This window comes from Panthera tigris, chromosome C2 (assembly GCF_018350195.1).
Source record: "Panthera tigris isolate Pti1 chromosome C2, P.tigris_Pti1_mat1.1, whole genome shotgun sequence".
Taxonomy (NCBI): domain Eukaryota; kingdom Metazoa; phylum Chordata; class Mammalia; order Carnivora; family Felidae; genus Panthera; species Panthera tigris.
Window position 1 is genome coordinate 59076947 of NC_056668.1, and position 24856 is coordinate 59101802.

Consider the following 24856-nt stretch of genomic DNA (forward strand, 5'->3'; position numbering starts at 1 on the left):
TATTCTAGATCTCAGTCTAGAACTGTACTGCCCCATGGGGTAACCACCAGCCCTATCTGGTTACATTAAAAATGTGGTTCCTCAGTCACATTACCCACACTTCAAGTATTTGATAGCCACAAGTGGCTAGTGACTAGCGCTTAGAGTACAAATACAGAATATTTTCACCATTGCAGAAAATCTGTGAACAGTAAGAGAATGTTCTAGATTAGGATGTAAATGGTAAAAGAATGAAAATAACCACAGAGAAAGTTATAGATAATGATCCAGATGACATCATTTTTCTGCATAAGAAAGTAGATTCAAAAATATTCCGAATTTAGTTCTAAAAGTAGTTCCAAGAAGTTGGTAAATATGACCTTAGAAACCATTTGTTGGGAGGCAGTACTGGAACAGTAGAGAAAGCCTGGGACTAGCAGTCCGAAGGCCTGACTTAGAGTCCTAAATCTCTCTTAAGTAGTTGAGAGACCTTCTGCAAATCACTTAGCCTCTCTGCCCCTTGCTTTTCTCATTTATAATACTCCATACCCATAGGTGTTATTCTAAGCTATTATTTCATTTTCTCTGAGGTCCCTCCTAATTAAAAATTTTTCTTTTTAATTAGGTCTGTGGGTAAAAGTACAACTTTTTAAGTAAAAATGACCTTTCTTAAACCGTTCTCCTAAGTCTATTTAAACTCACATCTTCAGCCCTCTGAGAATTAGAATCACTTGTTTCCCTGAGATTGCCCCGATGCTACTCCTCTGAGCAGGAGCGCACCCTCTTTTTGAGGCAGGGGGGTGGCTGCCAGCACTCACCCCTTTCCACTCTTTGCTCTCCCCCATTGGCACTTGGGAGCATCTCTTATGAGCAAAACTTCTCCCTGCCTTCAAAGACCTTTGGGAAAAGTGAATCTTACTCTACAGAATTGGGAATTTGCAAAAAAAAAAAATAATAATAGTAATAATAATAATAATTTCAGGTCAGAAATATTTCTTTTTTCCGGGGCGCCTGGGTGGCTCAGTCAGTTAAGCATCTGACTTCAGCTCAGGTCTGATCTCCACAGGTTGTGAGTTCGAGCCCCGCATCAGGCTCTGTGCTGACAGCTCAGAGCCTGGAGCCTGCTTCAGATTCTGTCTCCCTCTCTCTCTCTCTGCCCCTCCTCAGCTTGCACTCTGTCTCTCTCTCCCTCAAAATAAACATTAAAAAATTAAAAAAAAATATGTTTATTTTTTCATGTAGCTAGCTCCCCTGAACGAAACTTTGTCATGTCTTGTTCTTGTCACTGAAAGAATGTTTTGTTTTTGTTTTTTAGAAATAGGTCCCTCTATGGTATCTGTTAGATCACATGCTCTTCTCTTTAGCTCATCTTGGTTATTGGCCATAGGATATCCAACGGGTGGGTTTTGTGTTTAAGACCAGGAAGGCTTCCCTTCCTTTCCGAGAGAGAGCTGCAGTGCCCTGGGGGATCAAGGATGAGCTGTGGCCTCCCGTTCCTCTGTCTCACTTGTGCTCCAGCCAGTCCTCTTGGGAGAAGGTGGAGCTGGCTGCCTCCTGCTTTTGATCGATTCTCAGTTGTTTGTAATTTTCTCACAAAATAAATACTCCGAGGCTATAATTTCTCATTGGTCTCAACCCCAGAAGTATATTCTGTTGTTGTTGTTTTTGGAAAGTTTAAAAACGTCTGCTTGGTGGAGATTGTTTCAGTGGGAACATGTATGTCAGCAGTTAAATTTCTCAGATACCTTTTCTTTTTCTTGTCCAAATAACGCTTAAAACTAGCAAGTACCTAAGCCGCAGTCAGGAATTCTTGTCAATAATTTATTTTCCCTTTCCTCGGCTTCTGATTTCTCCCCCCTTTTCTGAGAAAATGCATAGAAAATGAGAAGGATCTAGATGCAGTTTGCATTGCCAAGAAAAATAACAGGCCTTACTGTTGCCTTCAACCAACTTTGAAATTGTACCTTGTTCATTTCACAGTGGGACAGAGTTACACTGCAATTAGGTATTCCAAATAAGCCTTAGTTGCCTTTTATCTTTATCATCACCACAAAATTCTCAGAAACTTAGGTCTCTGGAATTATCTTTCTAGACCAAGCTCACTAGGTAACTTGGTCCAGGAAGCAACTCAATTTTCCTAGCTGCTAAATATATGCATCACAGCTGTAGTGATCCCCTGCTTCCCTATTTTTGTCAGAGTAGTGCTTTTTGTGAATGAGGCTCCGTGTGACCTGCTTTGGGGTCATTAAGTGGTATCTGCTTACAACTCCGTAGTGGGGATTAATGAGTTAACTAACTCCTTTCTCCCTCTTTAGATACCTGCTTCCTCTCACTCTCTCCTGCTCCCCAAATCCATTCTTTTCTCCTGGTTGCTTATAAAAGCAGGATGGTGGCCGGCAGCAAAAGTGGGGTCTGTTTCCATTTTGAATCCTATAAATTACCAAGGGTGCAGAAGTAACAGTAATTGTTTGGCTGGTCCTCATTAAGCAGGAGGGGGTCTGGGCGAATTTCCTCAGTAAAACCTTTGTCGACTTTACAACCCAAACACCTCTGGAGCCCCCCCTCCCTGTGCTCAGATAAGAAACAGCCCCCCTGTCCTCTTTGTCTGCTTGTCTTCTCTTTGCCCTTTATTGCTTTATATTCATATTCTTCGTCCTTGCCTCCTCCTTCCTTCTTTCCCCTCCTTCCTTTCTTGGGGCAGAGATGGAACAGGTGTGAACAATCTTCTTAAGGAGTTGAGGAAGCTGGAACACATCAAGACCAAGTTCCCTACAGTCCTCTAATTGGTAATTCATGCAGTGTTCTAGATAAATGTTACTTCATTGGGGAAAAGTAGAGAATTAAAACAAGTAGCTGGAAAATTCAGAGGACACCAAAAGCTTGCATTTTGATACTAGTTTATGAATCTATTAATGTAAATTTCCTCTAGAAATCACTGTTAAAATCCCTCCCCATTCTACAGCACACCTTCTCCAACTCTGTCTGCTAAGCACCCACCAGGTGCAGAGCACGGATAGAAAAAATGTGAAAAGGCTCCTCTTGTGGGTTAAAAGTACAGAGCTTTGAAAAGAGCCCAGCCTGGGTTTCATTCCCAGTCTCTGGTTCTGAGACCTTGGGCAAGTTACTGAGCTTCTGGAGCTCAGCTGCCTCACCTGTAAAATGGAGGATAACAATCCCCACCTTGTAGAGTTTGTATGAAGATTGAAAGAAGACTTGTGCAAAGAGCTTAGCAAGACTCCCTCCCACATTGCTGCTGCCCCAGCCACACTCCCCCTTTGCCGCTTTTTCCCTAATTGCACTTTGCTGATAACATGACTTATTGGGTTGTCTGAGAAAGAGTAAAAGTTCTCTCTACATCATGAGATTATTGTAACTTGACAGGAAAAACGTGAAAAGCTTCCTCAAAAATTTTCTTTCAAACCTCCAGAAAAGGCCCCCTTGTCCTTTCCAGGGCAGTGGAGGAGTCTTGGGGGTCCTTTGTTGTCCAAGACATGAAGCAAAGGGAGGGATTAAGAATCCAGGGAAAAGGACTCTGCCTTGGAAAACATTCTGAATGTGAGTGTGGGGCTAGGGCCCAGATCTGGTTTGGAGGGGTGCTTGTTGGACAGAGCAAATGTGACCCTCTTAACTTAGCCAGGTAAAAAAAAAAAACCAAAGGAGCCTAGAGAAGGGAAAAGTTGAGGCAAATCCCAAGCACTTCCTGGCACAGAGCAAGAGTCTTGAAGGCCAGCTTTCCATCTGCCTGTTGGGAGTGATGGGGTTGGAGGGCTGAAGATGGGCTCTTACAGCAGACTATACAGGTGCCCAGAATTCCGGAGACTGGTAAGCACAATATTTCTCTCCGTTGGGCAGCTTAGCTACTTCCCTTCACTTTTCAGTGGTGACTATAGGCCTTTGATGGGGTCCCTGGTTAGGTAAACGGGTCCAAGAGAGTGGACAGTTTGAATATAGGTCACCCTCCTGGAAATCTACCATTTGTATTGGCACATGGGCATGGTTCAGGAAGATGCTGACATGTTACCTTTGATGTTATCTGAAGTTCGTTCTAATGCCTCCCTACCTAATAAGGATGTTGGCCTTGTTGGCCTAATGTTCTGTAAGTACGACAGTTCTGTAAGTACCACGACAATAGACGCAAATCTTGATTTAAGCCGTGACAGAGGTATGTGTTACAATGTACACTTGCCTGCATATGACTTTGGTGAATCTTTTAAGGACCATAGCTTAAGGAAGGAGGCATGAGGAATTACTGCTGTGGAAGATGCAGAGTCAAAGCTCCAGGCAGGCAGTAAGAGGGAGGCTGAGAGCGGAGACGTGCCATCCAGTAGCTGGAGGTACAGTGTAGCGTAGAGCCTCAAAGTAACGTTGTTCCAGGGGTGGGGATGCATCACGGATAATGGTCAAGAGTACAAATTTTGTAGAGATGGAAAACACTAGGATTCTAGCACCCAGGGGCAAGAGAAGGCGAGGGGCCTTGGTGATGTGTGACTTCTGTCTGTGTTTGTGTTTGGGGGGTAGAGGTTACACACAAGCTGAGGAGGGTAGGCTGATCCCAGGAATCGAGAGAGTTGATAGGAAAATAGGTGAAGAGCCAGGGGTGAATCAAAACAGGAGATCTTCCTGGAATCTCTGAGACTTCAGGATTCATTAGTAACATCCCCTACAGGAGGGGTTTGGCATGCATGACGGTGTTGTCTACAGGTCTCGTACCAGCGGCATGGCATGCCGTGTGGCCGTGGACATCTGGCTTTCTGCAAGCAAATGGTAAAGATCACGTCATCCTTTCCAGCATGTGTGTGAGGCGCTCACTGCCTGGAGCCCTGAACGTGGTTGCCGAGCCCAGCCCCTCTAGTCCTGGGCTCCCCTGCCCTTGTTGCTGCTGGTATGCTGGGCAAGGCTTTAGCTGTTGTACCACAATAAAATCCCCTTCTAGCTCAAGGGGTCTACTTAAAAGAAGCTTCTTTTAGATGAGAAGTGACATGACCGTGTTCCTTGGTCTTCCAGCAGCTGCTCAGGTCAACATTCTGAATGTTGCCAGCACGTGTGATGGAGGCAGGGGGCAAGGGCACAAAGTCAGGCGCTGTGGCTATCACAGTGGCATCCCGAGCATCGTCACTCACCGCAGCCATTTCTCTCTTTCTCACGACAGAGTGGTGCAGGGGATTGTAGTAGCCATCTGAGTGACTCCAGTGGCTTATGGGACGTTGGCTTGGACCCTTTGTGACACCGTGCTGCATGGGATGATGATGACCCGGAGAGAAAAAAGGCCTGCAGTCACCCTCGCCTGCCTCCTCTTAGCCACAGCAGGCTGCTTCGCTGACTTGAGTGAGTGCTTTCCTTCCCTTTCTCAGCCTGCCCGTCTCAAAGAACATTTGCCCCTCGTGTCAAGTAGAGATACTACACATTCAGTAGCAACCGTTTAAAAAGGCCTGCCCTTTCCTGGATTTCGAAGAACACTTCATTCCCACTGGCCTCCAGGGACACACTCAGGAATACAAGATGACAAATCATCTTGGCAAGACCGTATCAGTTATATTTTAGTATCATCATCATTTCGAATATATACCAGAGGAGAATGAATACTAACAACTGCCTTTTATTGAGGACGTACATGAGGTTATGGCAGGCAGTTCACGTGCATTAGTTGTGAGCTTCACGACAACCCTGTGAAGCGAGTATTACTAGCCCCGTTTTGTAGGCAAGAAATGGAGACACAAAAAGGCAAAAGTGACCTGGCTCAGAAGCAGTGGCGCTGGGATGGGGGCCCGGGTCCGTCCAACCCCAGAGCCTAAGCTCTTGCCTCTACATCATGCTGCCACTCCAGTCTGCCTTTGAGAACGAGCACAGGTTGGAGAACGGACCAAGGACAGTAGAGTTCTTCAGAGAAAGACCAACCCCTCTGGGTTGCTCAGTTCTGAAAGGCTGCCTGGGGGCTGTGCTTCTAAAAAGGTCATGTTATTGGTTTCGTGAAGGTTGTCCGTTCACTTCTGTGTCCCCGTTCTTCCTCCAGACCAGGTCCCCCAGGTCACTGTCCAGCCCTCTTCCACTGTCCAGAAGCTGGGAGGAACTGTGATCCTGGGCTGCGTGGTGGAGCCCCCGTGGATGAATGCCACCTGGCGCCTGAACGGGAAGGAGCTGAATGGCTCGGATGATGCTCTGGGCATCCTCATCACCCGCGGGACGCTGGTCGTCACTGCCCTCAACAACCACACGGTGGGACGGTACCAGTGTGTGGCCCGCATGCCTGCAGGAGCCGTGGCCAGCGTGCCAGCCACTGTGACACTAGCCAGTGAGTACTGTTCCTTTGTCCTTCTGCCACGGTGCCCTCTTTCTAACTCTCTCCCGTTCTCGCTCTCTCCCCCAGGCCCTTCACACCCCATGTCATTTGTCTTCATATAAAAGGAGGCCTTACAGGGGCGCCTGGTTGGCTCGGTCGGTTAAGCGTCCGACTTCACTCATGTCATGATCTCACGGTCCGTGAGTTCGAGCCCCGCGTCGGGCTCTGTGCTGACCGCTCAGAGCCTGGAGCCTGTTTCAGATTCTGTGTCTCCCTCTCTCTCTGACCCTCCCCTGTTCATGCTCTGTCTCTCTCTGTCTCAAAAATAAATAAATGTTAAAAAAAAATTTTTTTTAAAAAAAAAGGAGGCCTTACAATTTGACATTTCAAATCAGAGAGTGGTAGCGGCCTAGCAGTCCCCGATTGTGGGGGACCACTGTGCCCTGGGGACGCTGTTTTCTCTGAGTAGGGACACTGTTGCAGAGGGTGTCTAGAAAGAGGGGAACTCAGCATGGTTGAACTGTGTGTGTGGGCCCCAGAAATGGGCCACACTATGTGGCCGTGCCTTTCTACGTGGTTATCTGGGGGTGCTTGTGCCAGCTGCCCCTTCATCCCCCACACTCCATCCTCATGGTGGTTACTGTCAGAGCACTTACACGGCCATGTGTGGGTCTGAGCAGAGCTGCCCGTCCCACACCGAGCCTCCTGTTTCAGGGGCAGACATGGTCCACATGCCTGGGATACAAATAGTAGAGCACAACAAAAAGGAAACTGTGTGACAAAGAGTAAAACGAACAGAAAAGAGGATGAGATTGGGGATGGTTTGGTCCAAGGGGGATGCCGGGAAAAGGCTTTATGCTCCTCTTAATATGTAATTACCACTTGGGAATATTATGGTACCCAGGTGCAAAGCACACATTACCTGGTTTTCTACCCATTGTATACATATGAGAGACCAGACTTATCTGACGAAATAAACTTCAGAAGGCTGCAGGGCAGCCCCAACATCCGTTCTTAATGTGGAGTCTGTAGCCAGGATATATTAAGAATGACCTCTTCTTTCCTGGAGCCTGAAGTATGGGGAATAGGGAGCCTTGTTGAGACTTTAGTGGTATTTGTATTAGAATGTTGAGATGTCCAGAGCTTGTTTGCTCATGACCTAGCAGTGTCCCCTTACTCCTGACAGCCTTGCTTTGGACTTCCATGTCACCATCATTGTCACCCTCCTGAGTATGTTAGGAGTCATGCCAAAGCAGCAAACTTGGGAAATGCTTCGCTCCTTAAAGTTTGGTTGGGGTCCCTGGGGGTATGTGAGGCCTGAGGCCTGGGAGGAAAGTGGGAGGAGATGGTGAAGCAGAAAAGCAGGGGATAAAAGACCCCGCCCTGGTTCCCAGGTCCCTGGAGGGACTTCACTCCAAGAGAGAACAGAACAGAGACACCCCGCAGGCAATATTCATGTTCTTTTGGAAAGCATCAGGCAGCCCCACCCTTTTCTCCGGAGAAAGGAGAGGGCAGGGAGGGTTCCTCATCTGTCTCCCCAGGGGACTGGGAGGAGCCTGACTGCATCTTAGAGCCTCCCCACACAGTGAGAGCCATTTGCTGTGGCGGCAGAAGGAACACCTATTGAATGTGAGTTCTAAGTCTCTGGGAAGCAGGGTAGCATACTCTGCATGCTCCGGGAGAGAGGCAGACCCTCACTGTGCTTGTGGGGTTCAAGGAAGGTGCTGGCTGATATAGGTGAGGAGGGTAGTGGACAGGGAGGGGTTATCTCATCCTATAAGAAGGGCTGAGGTCAGAGCTACACTTCTTCTATCATATCCTCTTTCATGTTTTTAAATTGTAATGAAAACTGCATTACAGAAAGTACAGAATTCATAGGAGATACCATTTCCCCTCACCCCACCGTCATCACACAACCATTACCATTTTGGAGTGTGCACTTCCAGTCTTTGTCCATACCAATACTTGCTTTTTTACTGAAGTATATAATTGACATACAATATTAGTTTCAGGTGTATAGCATACGTTGTGTACATTGTGAAATGATCACCGCAATGAGTCTCGTTACCATCTGTCACCATACAATGTCACTGTTACTGATTGTATTCCCTGTGCTATACATTATTATCTCCATGGCCTATTTTATAACCTGGAAGCTTGTACCTCTTGATCTCCTTCACCCATTTTTCCATCCCCACCCCCGCCGACCCCAAACCTCCCCACTCTGGCAACCAGCACTCTCTTCTCTGTATCCATGAGTCTGGGTTTTGTTTTGTTTATTTTTTAGATGCTACCTGTGAGTGAAATCATGCAGTATTTGCCTCTGACTTACTCAATTAGCATAATGGCATGCCCGTACCTTCACACTATTTTAATGATACTAGTGAATATACAGTTTCTATCCTTATTCTCTCCCCCTTGACATTGTGTGATCAGCATTTTTCCGTTGGCCGTATGACCATATTTACTTGTTCTTTTGTATTGAGTATAAAATGCATCCAGTAAAGTACACAGAGTGCACTAATAAGTGAATAGCCTGATGCATTTTTCATATGTATACAACTATGTGGCCATCACTCTAGAAGGTTTGTCCATGCCCTTCGCTAGTTAACCTGCCCCCCTACCTTAAACCCCCATCGGAGCAGGTTCATAGTTACTGATGACCCTAGAACATCCCCTGAGGGACTCTGTCATATGTACTGAGCACTTTTTCTATTGGTGTGCAATTAGGTCGCTTCCACTGGTTTCTTATTACAAGTAAGATGTGCCTTTTAGCAGTGTTCGAGCCTTTAAAGGATAATCCTGCTCATCTACAAGTATTGCTCATCTACAAATGGTCAGCACGTGTCTGTGGAGACTCAGGAAACTCCATAACCATTCATTCGGCCTAATTAGGAGCCAGCCTGAACCTTTTATATGGAGGAAGGGATAGTTGGAGAGTCGAAAATTTATGGTGGATCCCTCCTTCTGCTTCAAGGTGTATCTGTGTGAGGAGAGACCATTTTTAGCCTTTATTTGTAAAAAATTCCTGGCCACTTCTTTCTCTGGTGCTCGAAGGGATCTGCGGTTGGCAGTGAGGACAAAGGGGAGGGTTTGGTTGCAACCCAGAAGGCACAGTGAGAGAAGAGGAGGCTTGTGCAGAAGCCCAGAGAGTCTTGCTTGAAAGCCAAGAGCTGTTGGCTCGTCATTGAGACATGAATCAGAAGTGACATGTTTGGGGCTGACCAGAGGGCCCGAGAAGCGCTGGAGATGGAGAGAGCAGGCTTCGAGGGGCCGAATCCCGGAGAACAGGGAGTCAGTGGGGTGGAACTGCAGCCTCCCGGGCTTGGAGGAGGCAGCAGGAAGGCGGGAGCGGCGGCAGAACGGGGTGCTGTCTTTGGGTTCGTGCCATGGGGGATTTGGCCCAGACCTGGCAGTTAGATTAAGTTTCCGAAAGCACATTCCTGAGCAGAATGGGGGCTGTGTTTTGCTGGTTGGCTGATGGAGGGAGGCCGAGCGGCGAAGGGATTACCGAGGCCTGGTCTGCATTTAGAGGGAAGGCCAGGCAGTGGCGTGCCCCTGCACACGCACACACACCTGCCCACACTGGCCACTTAAGGCTTCCTTTTCCTCTGGCCTCTTTTGCATGCGTTCAGATGTCCATCCTGAGACAAAGCACTTGCTGTTCGGCCTACCTAGCAAGATATCGCCTCCCCAGTCTTAGTGAACTCCTAGATCGCTGAGACCTCTCCGTATTGGGGGCTGGGAGCTGGCTTGAGGATTCAGGGGTGGGGAAGAGGCCCCCCAGCAGACCTTTTCCTGGTACACATCTCTTTTACTTAGATGCTGGAGGCTGGGGGTACTCTTGGACTTCACCCCTGGCTGTTGACCTGAGGCTTCTGGTCTTCAGGTAAAATGGAACCCACACGGGTAAATACCATCTTCATTCCATGTGGCGGTGTCCATCCCACTCCTCTGCACAGAACTTGTTTTCCTATTGAACCTAGACTTTGCGGTAGACTTTGCTCTTGCTGCTGATGCCTCACCTCAGACCACCTTGTCTAATTCTTGAATTTTGAAATACTTTTCACTTTGATCTCCTTTCTTCCTTTCTCCTTTTTTATAAGCTTTACGCCAGGAGGTCAGCCACACTACGTGGCTCTAGTGTTCCCACTCTGCACCTGAACCAACAGCAGACCTTGCCAGGGAACACCATATTCCTTTTTTCTGTATTCTGATTCCGCCTTAGAATTGTTCTCAACACAGCCTGGCAAGGAGTCACAATTCATCAGAGCTGGCATACAGTGTGAAAGCTCTTTTCTATCCCTTACCTCTAATAATTCAACTAAACTCCTACATAATTCTTCATTTTTAACGTTCTCCCATTTTTTTATCCTTTAATTCTGCCAATTATCCTATCACCCCTAGGTCCCCTTCTTGTGGGAAATACAACAGGTGGTCACTGGGTAGTAATCCTATAGCTGGAAACTTGAGTCCTCAAGCTAATGTGGAGTCTTAAGCTGATGCTGGTTTAATTGAGACCGGATCTGTAACCCCTCTATAAGGCCTTTAAGCACTAAGACCCAGGCATGTACCTGAATTATCCTCTCTCTGCCCTCAGATCTTAGAAGGTGAGTCTGCTGACAGGAAAGGAAGGAGCTCCCCTTAGGCAGCTGTCTCTATGACTGGCTCTGAGGAATGCTCAGAAGGTGACAGGGCCCTTTGTCACCATAATTTAACCCGTGAATAAAATGAAGAGACAAACTAATATGGTGGGTGGGAGGAGAAGAAAGTTAAAAAAAAAAACCCTGGGTTTAAGTTTTAACTCTGCCCCTAGAAGTCGGTGTGACTTTGGGCAAGTCACTAAATCACTTAGATTACCACAACTATGAAGTGAGCACAGTGATAGTTACAGCATCCATCTCCTGAGTTTTCTTGTTTTTTGTTTTTGGGGGTTTGTTTTGTTGTTTTTTTTTTTTAAGGATTGGATGATATGCTAGTAATATGTTGAAACATTTTATAAATTCTGGGCTTTCCTCATTCACCCCTTAGGTTGGTGAACTTTTGTGGAGTGCCCTCCTGCAGGAGGCTCTGGGGCCTGTGGCCAGCCATGTGGTGCCCAGCTCCATTCTGGGAACGGTCTTCAGAAGACCAAGTCCAGGGAATGGCAAAGCCTTCACTCCTACCAGACCCAAGACAAAGGGCTAGCTTGTTGGGAAGAGAGAACTAACTACCCCACCTCCTGCGAATTTCTCAGCTCTTTGTATACACATGCTCTCCAACCCAGATTCCTACCTCCTAGCTGTCTTGGAGAATAGCCATGGTGTCCCTGCACTGCGTGCTGTCCCCGTAGCCCACAGAGCTACTCCATTTCTGCTTCTGCTGGCTCACCACTGCTTGTTCTTCTAACTGGGTACTCGCTGGTTTGTGCTGGTAGGCTGGGCTGACCCTGGCCCTCGGGACAGTGATTCCACAAACAGAAAGCTGTGTTTCCTTTTGTTCAGCTTCCCCCACCTCTGATTCCCATCAGACACTTCCTTAAGGTCTTCTAGGCTCGGACCCTGAACTGGAATAGGCCATAAAGGACCACTGTGGACATGTCTTTATTACAGTATTTCTAGGGGCGCCTGGGTGGCTCTCTCGGTTGTGTCCGATTCTTGATTTCGACTCAGGTTGTGATCTCATGGTTCGCAAGTTTGAGCCCCTCATTGGGCTCTGTGCTGACAGTATAGAGTCTGCTTGGGATTCTCACTCTCCTTCTCCCTCTCTCTCTGCCCCTTTCCCCCTCAAATATTTAAAAAAAAAAAACAAAACAATAAATAGAATACCTCTAGCTTCCTTTATCCCTGGTTTGGTCAGGCTCTCCAGAGAAGCTGAACCAGTTACACATACAGGCATATTTTGGAGATAATTCGAGTTTAGTTCCAGACTACTCACAAGAAAGTGAGTCAAATTAACTTTTTGGTTTCCTGGTGCTTATAAAAGTTATATTTATACTATATTGTAGTCCATTAAGTGTACAATAGCATTATGACTTAAAAAAGTACATACCTTAATTTAAAAATACTTCATTGTTAAAAACACTAGCCATCAACTGAGCTTTCAGTGAGTTGTAATCACTGATCACAGATCACCATAACAAACATAATAATGATGACAGGATTTGAAATATTGTGAGAATTAATAAAATGTGACACAGAAAATGAGCAAATGCTATTGGAAAATGGCACTGATAGATTTGCTCTATGTAGGCTTGCCAAAAAACTTCAAGTTGTAAAAAACAAACAAAAACCCCAGTATCCACAAAGTGCAATAAAATGAGGCATGCCTGCCTAGATATATGGAGAAGGAAATAAAAGGAAAAATAGATTTATTTTACAGAATTGCTTCACATGATTGTGGAGGCTGTTAAGTCCAAAATTCACAGGGCAAGCCAGCAGTCTGGAGGTGAGGAAGTCCCACTGGAGAACAGCACTCATTCTCCAGCACTGAGTTTAGTGTGTGGGTGTTTTGGAGATTGGTGTCCTGAGAATTGGGGAGTGTTCAGAATTCCAGCCGAGTACCGTAAGACCTAACCCTTGCCTTTGAGGAACTCTTAACCTAATGGAGAAGATTGACCGCAGTAACATGGTAGCCACAAAGCAAGTCAAACCCATGAGTTCCCTGACAGAGATATAAACAGATTTTACTGGGAGCTCAGGCTAACCGTGATTCATCTCCATTTCAGGGAATTGAGGAAGGCTTGGGAGTTGAGCCTTCAAGAATGTGTGTGGGACAACCTTCCTCATTTTTTGAGTTCTCTCCTACCTTTCTCAGACCTACAACTGAATTTAACTCTTAGCATCGTGTACTTGGATTTAAGCCCAGTGTATTTTCTGGGATGGTGCAGACACTTCCATAGCGACTTTAATTTCCAGAGTGAGGTAATTCCTTGGAGAGTTCAGTCAAATCCTGAAAGTAGCTACTAAGTGATTGTCTCTCTCTTGCTACCCCATCTGATTCCCCCGTAACTCCTCCCATTTCTCACCGTTTCTCTTTTCCCTTTGGGAATGTATGTTTTGTGATTAAGAAAGGAAACTTCAGAGCATTTTCTCCAATGCCATTCCTCTCCGCCAGTCTGCTTCAGCCAGCTGGTGAGTCCTTGACAAAACAAGAAGGAACCATTCGCTCCAAGTTGGAAAAACATTTGTTGTTAGCTTAGGCATCTTGGGGAATCCTGTGCAAGCTCTTTGCTTTGCAGTGAAGGGGCGGTGGCAGGAAGAAGAGCTGGGGAGGGAAAGGAAACACAGGTGGCCTCCTGTGCTGGTCCAGGAGGGGGAGGGAGTCTGCCGCTGAAAGCTGGGCTTGGCAGTACTGGCAGGCTGAGTGGGAGAGACTGAGGCAGCTCTATGGTGGGGAATACACCTTTGGAAAGGGAGAATGAGCCTAAGGGTGAAATTCAGCTGCTTTATACTGTAAGGTTTGTTTTGCTTTGCCAGTTGGACAAGAAAATTATTGACAGCTTCAACCCAAAAGGAGCTAAGCAGGAATATCTAAATAGGAAATAACTAAGGAATACCTTACAGTATTAAACCGAAGTCCTATTAACCTTTTCTGTTTTGTACTGGATATAGGCGGTATCCGATATTCTAAATATCACAAGAATTTTCTGATATTCTAAAGAAATCTCTAAATGACATTGGCGACACTAATCCCGTCAGGCCTGGTATAAGTACTGAGACAAACATGTGATGTGAGCTCAGCCCAGTGCATCATGGCAGTAACTGTCTACCCCAAATAGCCAGGGTTCCAATTCTCTATTTAGCAATGGTCAGAATTTACCAAAAGAAGATATCAAGTCCACGATGCGTCTTCTACCGAGGACACGCTTAGAACTCCTACCCTTTCCCCTCCTCAGCCTGTTCTTTGCCCATACAGCCACATGCTTAAGTAAAATCTTAGGTCCACCTTCTAATCTAAGAGAGAAGGGGAGGACCTCCAGTTTGTTGAGCAGGTACTACCTATAAATTCAATGAGCCAGAACAGACTTTGAGAAGCCTTTTGTACAGGAAGTCGAGGGAAGCATTGATCAGCTCACTTGAAATCCCTGGAGCCCTCTAAGGAACATGATGCAAGATGATTTAAAAAAAAAATAAAAAAATCAAGACAGCAGATGAATCCCTTGGCTCCCCCTTTTTTGAGTGTGGAAAAATTTAGGAATTTCTACTTTGGCCCTTTTTTTTAGACTTTCAACCCTTCCTGGAATCTGGTAATAACCCTGAGAACAGTACAACCCCTGCAGGTGGGTCAGTGTTCCCATCTAAGATAAAGGACTATCACTGAAGAGTGAGAAAAAAAAATGTAGGCAAAGGGGAAAAAAAGCTAGCTGAGGCAAAACCAGCGTTTTGGGGGGTGAGGGAGAATCATGTTTAATGTTGAATGACTGTGTTCCTTTACTTAACAACCTGTGAAGACTCCAGGAATTACGGAATTGGACTCAGGCTGTGGCATAGCCCATAAGCCCAGCCCGTCTCTCGGCCTCCCCTCTGGACCCACCAGACTCTGCCATTTCCTCATCTCATCTTGCACTTTCCCCTTATTTTGGGTATGGTGCCTCATCTACCTGCAACACCGTCCTCTCTACTCCCTTTCCCAGAGTATTGCTGTCTCCCTTGGGTTAACAAATTCCTTCTCAGTTTTTCAGATGCGAATATCTTCTCTAGGGATCTTTTCTTGACACCCTCAACTTCCCAAGTATGGAGTGGGGTCTCCTCTTCCCAGCTTCCTTACCATCCTGTCTTTACTTCTGTAGCCCTCTCATTTGCCTGGAGGGCAGAGACTTTGTCATTTATCTCTGTGACCACAGGGCCTGGCACAGAGTAGGCCTCTAGGGAATGTCTAGAAAGAGGAAGACTCCTAGATAATATATGTTTGAAGTCCAGAAGGCCAAGAAGGGCATGCAAAAGGTGAACAAAGATTTCTTCACCAAATCCTGACATATTAAAAGGCTTAAAAAAAAAAATGAAGTAAGAACTCTGGGTATAAACAGGTTGAAGACACAAGTAGATTCAAGGAGGGCTCAGAAAAATTGATGGATGTCAGAAGTCTAAAGGTCTGTTTACAAGGAATTGAGATGTTTGGAGGAACCTCTGGAAACTTTGAAGGGAGATACCAGTGAATGTGGCTCCACGTCCTATGAGACACTTCATGGGACACTCTCCGAGGTAGTGGGTGGTTGGCATCAGTAGCCACCACTGCTTGTAGGAATATGTAATTTCCAGGTGTGTGGGCAGAAAAAGTAGCACCACTGTGGGCCCCAGTGGCCTTAGGGCAGCACCCCTGCCTCTCCGACCCAGAGTTCTGTATGTGAGGACCATGCTGAAGTGCTCATCTCCATTCTTCCCCAGTGCCTTGGCCTCCCGTTTTCTCTCCCCTCCCTCTTCCTGTGCAGGCTGCCAGCCTGCCAGACGCTCTGTCAGGATCCAGTTCTGGCTCTCATGATCCAGACCACCAGGATTCACATTAATTTTCCCATTGCTAAGTTTATAGTTTGTATTTCGTTGATCAGAGAAATATGTATGATGTGGGTTACTGGCAACTAAATCTTTTTTTTTCCCTTCTCTTTCTCTTAAGTGTGTTTTTTCAAACCATTTCATTCCTTCATTTGGTCCAAAAGAAACTCCCAAGTTCTGCTAACCAGCCCTACCTCAGTGCAGAACTGAAGTCAGATAAATGAGATGGTCTACAGACATCTCCGTGCATCTGGCTGCCAGACTCGGTGGAGACGTGGCTCCCATCCTTGCCTTGTCTTCAAGGATTAATCACATCTCCCATTTTCTTATTTCTTTTGTAAAGAAGATTTTTAATGACTCGAGCCAAGAAATTCCTGAAACATTAGGCCAGTTTATTGCACATCGTTTTAATGACATTGCCAACTAGGTCCTTTTTATTTTCCCTTCTCTCTGTCCCACTCCTCCCTTTATATCCTCTCTCCTCTCCTGCCCACCTCCAGTCTTGATTTTGATCCTCTGCCCTCATTCTCGTGGCTCTTTCATCTCTTCTCTGCCCTCAGCTTTCTCCCACTGCTGAAATCTGAGTGCAAACTCCACCTCAACTCAAGGGGAAAGAAAGAAACACAAGATTGAACAACTAGTGTGTTTGGCATCTGCCAAGGCCTTTTTAGATACCCGTGGAGACTGTTTTTATTTAAATAAGGGAGAGCATATGCCTTGCTTTCATCAGAGAGTGTGTTTGAGAAATTTCATGTCATGTTTCCATGGCTCTCAGGAGAGAGGTTTGCAGCCAAAATTATTTGTGCAATTGGACAGGCAGAAAAAAAATCCTAATGAAAGGAAATCTATTCATCCACTCGCGCGGCCTGCGGAGGGAGGACGAGTACTCCCTCTGTCAATTCCCTTTGCCCTTTCTAAGTTGCTCGGGAGCTCAAGGCCACCTGACCTAGGTTGGGATGCTCGTGGAGGTGGTAGGGACTAAGCCTGCCGACCCGACTCTTGCAAGCTATCGTACCCTGCTTTGCGTATTGTTTTGACCTGTCTCATCTATCAAACTACAGGTCTCTGAGGTTAGGAACTGCATTTTTGTCTTCATGATATCTTCTGCAGTGCCGGGCTTACTAGACAATTCTGTAGCTCCTGGCTGAATGAATAAATCAGTGATGCCTGGAGGGCATGGTGTGTGTCAAATGCCTACTATCGAGTAGGCTGATTTTGCCCAGCCTTGTGGGCTATAGTTGGGTTTGGTTTCAGCCGTCTGTGTGACAGGGCTACGTGCTGGCAAAAGGCTTAGTCACTACCCAGAACGCGTGGCTTCTGAGACGCTCGCCCATCCCGCAGTAAACCCCATCCTTTCCGGGCGCCGGGCTTTCTGGCCTAATGGAAGCCCAGCTCTGCTCCAGGCTTCCTCTGTTTCTGTAGTTGGTTGCCATGGTTTCCCACCTGCAGAGCGCTTGATTTCAGAGGGCTCATCTTGGGGCCATGCCAAGGCATGGGTCCTCAGGTGAGTTGGAGGATGAGAGTAGTGTGATTCTCTGCCCATCAGTGAAGCAGTATGGGGCATGGGAGCGCCCCTGCACTGCCAGAGCCCACATAGGAAGGCAACGCCTAGGACCCTGCACCTTCTCAAACTCTGCCCCCAAGTCCATCCTGCAGAGAGGTGAGCCACAGGTTCTGCCGGAGAAAGCTCTTCGTTTTACTTCCTTTGAAACTTTGCCATCTTTCAAAAACCAATCGAGATGCAGAGAAGGGCCGGGTCAGCATGAGGGGTGCGATATTAGGGCAAAATCTTTCTATGCTTCGTAACATCAGCCATAGGCACAACAAGCCACCGCAGGGCCAGTTGAGGCCTGGAGGCCACAAGAGTTAGGCAGTAGAATCATCAGCCCGGAAACTTGCCACTGGCCAAGAGGCTACTAAGCTGTCCTGGCAGCATTGCCAAGAGAGCCCAATATGACACCCCCAGAATCTGGTGGGTCCCGTCCAAACCTGAGCAGTCAAGTACATGCTTATCCCTATGCAGGGGGAAAGGACAGGACTGACTCTACATAAGAATGCCTGGATGGGTAGAAGATGACTTTTTTAAATAAATATTCCGCAGAGTTCACGGAGATGGGGATGTCGGTGACCCCCTGTGGCTTCCAGACAAAGGCGCTGTCTTGCCTGACTTCTTAACTGTGACTTGCAGCCTAAGAGAGATCTCAGGGAGAGGAGGCCCAGATGAGGAAATGCCTTGAAGATCCTTACGGATTACACCAGAGGCATTCTGCTGTGATGCAATGCACCCTCTAACTGGATGTGTAAACTGTATAAAAATCGGGAGGATGAGCCTACAATTAAGATTTGACAGTTTTGTGTCATGGGAATTCATGAACATAACCCAAATATTGTAATTTAATTCATAGTTCTGCTGAGCCAAAGGAAGGATCCAAGCTAGAAGGTGATAAGAAGTTCAAATGGACTTAACATAAAACCTGTCTATTTGTAGATAGATAGGTTTCCAAAAGTTCTTGTTTTCCTCCCCATTTTCCCTTGGCTCAGAAGGTAAGTGCCTGATGTACCCTGTAAATGTGAAGAGGAAACACTGAGCCTATCACATGACTTATGTCTGAACAAAGCCCTGTAATCTGTGTACCTAAGAGCCCTATGGAAGTAATGTATCAGAAGATACATCTTCCATTAAGAAACTGAGGGCTTAGAAAAGAGGGAACTAGGCAGGGTTCTGTATGGAGCCTAAACTATTTTGGGCTTTCTTAGCACAAAATTCTGTGAGAAGGAAATTCTATAAATCCAGAGATGGCCCTAAAGACCAGGGCTTCTGTTGAGAGCTGAGGAACAAGAGTTGGGCTTATTGGCATTTGATTAGTGCAGACAAGTTAATAAAATAGCCGAAAGAATACACAAAGAGGATGCACAAGAGGGGTCTGGGGGAAGGTAAGAGGATTAAAGCTGCAAAAACATTCCTCTAATGGATTTCTCAAACACACCAGTCAACAGGCAAGGGCAGGTGTCCTGTCAAACCATTTCCCCATGAAACCCGATCCATCATTCTGCAGTGAGGCCTGTTAACCCCATTTGAAACTCAAGGGCCTGCCCCCCCCCCCACCCCAGCCCCGTCCCAGTGAGGTGCCCTGAGCAGCCCCGGGGACTGGCCAGGAAACCGGCTTTGCAGACAAAGGAGCCTGGGAACAGACTGGTTTCCTTCACTTGCAGCCAACCAGATCTCTGCATCTGCCTCATCTGGTGGCTGCTTAGGCCATTACTGATCATGATGTCTCCACACCACCCCCGCCCCTACCCCCAGTCTCCTTCCTGCCTAAAAACACTAGAGAAGGGTGCTCTGATTTTCACATCCATCATCACTTTGTTACTCTGCCTTTGATCCCTTAGTGAAACTCAACTTTACTCCAGCAGCCAAATTGGATGTGTTTGTCTAGTGAAGCAGCAGCTAAGGCTTAAGCTTGGGAGGAACAAGGAGGGGACAGGGCCAAGGACCTAACTACTCCTTATTTCTTTTGAAGCCAGGAAGACTGGTCTGCCAGTAGGCCCTTGTGGGGAGCTGGATGCCCAGCTGGGGTGTCCTCGGTCCTGCCCACATGAGCTGTTGTGCACATGTTGGCATCGGAACAGAGGGGCTCTCTGGCCACATGGCTGACCGGTGCCCAGCTTTGCGCCTTCCCCACCGCACGGCCTTCTGTCTCCGACTTAGCAATTGTCACAGGGTGCAGAAGGAGCCAAGAGGGACTGAGGGAGGGGGTGGGGGTGCGTATGTTTTCTAGTATTGGGTCAGTGAGGTGGGTGCACGGAGGAGGACGTGAGCTGTGCCTGGATAAACTCTCAGTTACAATGGCAAGAGCCTGGGCCATTAGCGTGGAGATGGCATTCTGGTGCCAAACTCCTTTCTTGTAAAATGATCTGTTTAAGTATATTCTTGCTTGAGGCAAATTTCTTTGGAATGAAATAAAGAAGAGGAGGAGGAGGAGGAAAAAAACTCAATCTCTTGGTGGAGTAGTTTTAGATTTACTTTTTGATGACAGAATTTTCCAGATGCCCCTGAGCTGACAATCGCTCACAGCTCTCTTTGTGGAGATCCTCCTGACTTGGCAGGTACAGCACGCACTGTGCCGAGGAGGATTAAGGCTTTTGCATTGTTTAAGTGCATTGCTTTTGAAAAGCAGTTAGTAATATTTAGCCAGAACACACTGCGCCCAGACCATCCACCCCTTCCCGTAGTCCGTATCTCCTTCCTCTCCGAGAAAAAAACACATCCGCTGTTTTGGCTGAGAAGCTCAGCCAGGACTGGGCTACATAATTTTGGGGGTCTAATGCAAAATGAAAATGTGGGGTCTTTTGTGCAAACGTTAAGAATTTGAAGACGGTGATGGCAGAGCATTGAGCCAAGTGCTGGCCCCTTCCAGGGTCAGAGCCACATTCAGCTATACAGATGGCAGTCCCATGAAGCGGGCCTGGGGCTCAACCTTTCAAATTGTTCATTCATTTAACGAGGATTTGTAGGGAATTTGCTGTATCCTGCATACTGTGCAGTGGGGCTTAGGGCTGGGGCGTGGAGTGCAAAATTAATAGGCTGCCCCTTAGGAATTTCCAATTTAGCTGGAGTCAGATATCACATATACAAAATTAAATAATGATGAGAAAATTCTTTAACAGCCCCAAAGGCTCTACACCCACCCAAAAGAAGGAATCCTTGAGTGAGAGCTCCCCTTGACCCATGTGCCTCACTTGAGGCGTTTACTTACCCCAGAAAGTAAAAGGGGGCAGTAGAAATCAATCAGGCAGTCTGCCTTTGCTTTTGTCACCCGCTTGTGAACAGCATGTATTTCCTACTCCACATTCATGAGACCTATGTCACATCTTTTCTGTGACTCTGGAAGTGACCTCTTAAGAAACATTCTATTTTAAAAATAGCCATACTTTGATAAAAGTTTGGCCATAAGTAGAGAAAAGATTTATAGAAAATTTGTTGTGGTAGGACTTTGTCCTTCAGCTTGTAGTATAGGTGAGACACAACTAGGAAATTTGAGTTCACAGGCAACATAAATGGGTATCTGGTACCTGATTTGAGGGCCCCAGTTTCTGAGATAGTCCCTCATTTGGTCATTCAGCATTTACTGAGCATCTAATGAGATCAGGCCCTGCGTAGGTTTAGACTTGGCCCCTGCCCCTGAAAAGTCCTACTGTTATAATCAGAGGGACAGTGATCCTTTCATAGAAACGAAAGGGCTTTCCTGTCCTGGCACAGCTTGTCTAAGAGCTTCTGGCAAGTTCCATCAGGTGGGAAACCTTCTGACCTCACTACGTGCCTTGATCACTGTGCTCTCCTGTAGTGACAGTAGTTTGTTTTTGGTAACTAACTGCCTTTTCTGTGAGAAACGTGGTTCCCACCTGCTCCCGTCACCTTCTTGCCTTCTCTGGGTCTCCAGGGAAAACAACACAGGCAGGTGGAGTCTTGCAGTGGAGTTGCGGTAAAAGCTCTGCGGGTGTCCGCTCTCAGGAGCTCACAGAATTTGGTATAGACAGCATTCAGAGAGGGTGCCTCCAGGGCTAAGTAGCTCTACGAAGGAGTGTTTGGGTAAATAGTCTCATCTTTCTTATCTTATGTCTTCTCTTCAATTCAGCTGCAGTCCTGATAAAATAAATTTGGCACGTGGCTTATGGCACAAGTATCCCGTTTTGTTCAGCAACTTCGGTGATTTGGCTCACGCAAAGAGAGTTTTGTTGTGTGAACTGTTAGATTGTTTGGGAAACATCCTGCTCTTGTTCCAGATGGATCTCCATCCTCTCCCAGTTTAGATTCCAGTCTTCCCACCAAGCCAAGTCAGAAGAGACAGCCACCATGCTGCAAACACTGCAGCCTGGTGTCAGGACCCTCAGCTCTCCCACATTCCACTGCCGTCAGCTACACTGGGGAGATCCCTCTTTACCTTAGAAAGCCCTTAGAGTGTCCACAGATCTCCCACCCCTAGCCCCGAGGAAGGATCAGCCATGACATGGAGTATAGCTCGTGGGTACCATCAGCCTTCCTGTTATAACCATGGTTGGTAACTAAGCAGAATCTTGGGCCTGTCGCTTTTATTGTGGATGACAAAGAAAAGCCAGGGAACTTGACTGAACTGGAAAAAAAAGAAATCACAATTCTCTTTCATCATTCCCTTCAGTCTCCATTCACTGAGCTGTGCCAGGGCACTTATGCCTTGATCATAACCCATCTCCAGCCAGGTTCAGTAGGGCCAATGGGCTTGGCCAACTTGCCCCCATGTCTCATTGTAACAGAAGAGGCTGGTGAGATATGAGAAGAGGTGAGATATCGCAGGCACCTCCTGATGGAATCCTGTACGTATGTCCCACCCTCCAGCTTATATATACCAAGTTAAACTCCCATGTAGTGATAAAGGCCACACATTCCATCCTCAAACTCTTACAACAGAAAGCCGGAGGAAGGACTTAGACCACTCCCAGAAAGCCCCCAGCAGGTGAGGCTTCTGCAGCTGTTTCTTGTGACTGAAGACACCAAGGCATCAACCTACCCGGAAATGTCACTTTGTTTCTGTCCTCCATCAATGCCCAATTGGCACCTTTTCTTCTCTCCACAGATCTCCAGGATTTCAAGTTGGATGTGCAGCATGTGATTGAAGTAGATGAGGGGAACACAGCAGTCATTGCCTGCCACCTTCCTGAGAGCCACCCGAAAGCTCAGGTCCGATACAGTGTCAAGCAAGAGTGGCTGGAGGCATCTCGGGGTGAGTGAGCAAGCAGGAGCCCAGAGGCCAAGGCCAGGAGGGAAGCTGACCACCTCCAACTACCGCCTCCCGAACCCCCATCCACATGCCAGCAGTCCCCTCCTCACACCGGTCAGCTGTCTTCTACCTTGCTATTTAGCCCTGTAGGATGCTAGACTTCCAAAATGGAGGTCTTCTGCCCTGTTGCGAGGAATCTCTTCATCCTTTGAGGCTCTGGAAGACGTTGCTGAGCTTCCACCATTTGAACAAGACTGTCGGCACAGTGTTCCTTGCCCCCAGGCACACACCGAGAGGTCGCCTGATGAACCCAGCCATTGGTGGAGCTGCGGCATTCCCCGGGGGGCGGTGGAGCTCACCCCCCACCCATCAGGGGAATCTCTTTAGTGGGACTTGGGTTTTTCCCTCTCCCCATCTTCTTGGTGATGCGGCTGTCTCAGCTGACCTAGCTCCTGCTCAGGCCACGACATACTGGTCCGGGGGGGCCAAGCTTGGGTCCACAGAGTGCCTGTGAGGAGTAGGGATATCTCCCGAGATGAAGTCAGCTACTTCCCATAGCTGACCCTTCACTCAATGCCAGCTAGACCCTACGTGACTCAACCCACAGCTCAAAATGTATACCTTTTAAAATATCCTATAGAATTCAAACCTTTTCATCAACTTTTTCTGGTTATGAAGGGAAGATATGTTCTTATATTCTTATAAGGAATGTATATATGTTCACTACAGGAAATGTAGAAAACTATTTTTTGGAAGGGTAAAACCCCTGATCCTGCCGCTCAGAAATCACTGGAGAGTGCGAGGAATAGAGCAAAACTCTCCTTTGTCCCCAGCAGACACTTGGCAATAGCCCTCTGGAGGAAGCCTGCCTGTTCCATAGGAGGGGTCGAGGCGTTTTCTCTGTCAGGCACTTGCCTAAGCTGCTCTTACCTGGGGCAGCCCAGTGACAGGCAGGCACCAGGCTTAGTGAACCTGGATTTCAGAGACCCCAGGACCACCATGGCAGACCAGGCCACCAGAAAGCTTAGAGCTGAGGGCCAGTGCTTTGCTTGCCAGGAAGCCGACTGAACACCATCCCAGCCAGTGGGGTGTCCAGAAGCCGTGAATCTGTCTCCTGTTGAAAGACAGGAAGCCCACCCCCACGGCACCTCTGGACCAGAAGCGGACAAAGTGTAGCAGACCCACGATGCAGAGGGAAGGGTTTCAGTGACATGCGTGGAGAAGGTGGTGGTTGGGAGTGCGAATATTCCTCCCTGGTTGCAGAAATTCAGGAGTGAGGTGGCTTAGAGCTGTGACCATGACAGAGACCCACGGGAAGTCCTATGCATTTCCCTCCTTCCTGGTGGCTTGCAGGAATGATCATCTCATCACCTGCATATGCAGCATGGGCCCTTCAGTCCTTACAGTAGGCTCTGAGGCGGCACATGTCGTACCGTTCTACAAATGAGGAAACCGTATCTGAGAGGTCAGTCAGCTTGCCAAGAATCACAGAGTCCACGGCAGATCCAACGCGTAAGCCCAGGTCTGGCAGACCCCAGACCTTGCTTCGTTTCCACCCTACTCCAGCTCCTTTGAAAGTATAAAGCGTTCTTCTGTAGACCTATGTGCTAACTCAGGGGAGTCCGCCAGCTAGCCAGTTTGTCAGCTAGTTGGTCAGGTTTACTCCTCAGCATTTCTGGCCCACTTGATTCGAAGTTTTGGTGGGAGAACAGCATTTTCAGTGTGGGCCTGTGGGGATTCAGGTGTACAGCTCACGGCTCCTGCCCTGCCTGCCCACCGGGAGGTGCCGGCTGCAGCTTTCTGGACCCAAACTCATCCCGTGTCCCCTTTTCTCAGATAACTACCTGATCATGCCATCAGGAAACCTCCAGATTGTGAACGCGAGCCGGGAGGATGAGGGAACGTACAAGTGTGCTGCCTACAACCCGGTGACCCAAGAAGTGAAAACCTCGGGCTCCAGTGACAGGCTCCGCGTGCGCCGTAAGGGGCAACAGGGTGTCTCACTGATGGAAGAGGCTGGTCGGGCTGAGGAGGGGGGGGCGGGGACTCGGGGTGGGCACAGTCTGTGCTCCAGGTCTGTGGTCTCTGCAGTGGGGGTGGGACCTGGGGGGCTTGGACCAGCGGAGCATCCAGGACTCAGACAGAGCGGGGGTCCTCTCCCTACCAGCCGGCCACTCGCGGCCTCCCGTAGGCCCTTGCCTCATTCTGGGGGGTGGCTGTGCTTGCTGGTCCCTTTCCCCTGCCCATTGAGAGCTTCCCTTCATTGTGGGACTTTCATAGCAGGGATCTGTTGGGGCGTGTCTGCTGGGGCAGGACGGCCTGGTGCTCAGCAGCTGATGGCACGTGCATGGGAGAGATGATGGTGTGCCTGTGCC

The 24856-nt window shown here is 47.7% G+C and overlaps 1 protein-coding gene across 8 annotated transcripts in view; it reads left to right on the forward strand.

Annotated features, from left to right (window-relative positions):
- BOC (BOC cell adhesion associated, oncogene regulated) overlaps positions 1-24856 on the forward strand; it is a 72798-nt gene that overhangs the window by 31828 nt on the left and 16114 nt on the right. For 6 of the 8 annotated variants that reach the window (XM_042998758.1, XM_042998760.1, XM_042998757.1 and 3 more), the window contains 4 exons: positions 5129-5304; positions 5990-6268; positions 22338-22484; positions 24318-24461. In XM_042998758.1, coding sequence (XP_042854692.1) covers positions 5220-5304; positions 5990-6268; positions 22338-22484; positions 24318-24461 — 655 coding nt within the window. In that variant the 5' untranslated portion in view covers positions 5129-5219. The other 2 variants (XM_042998762.1, XM_042998761.1) reach the window with 2 other exon arrangements.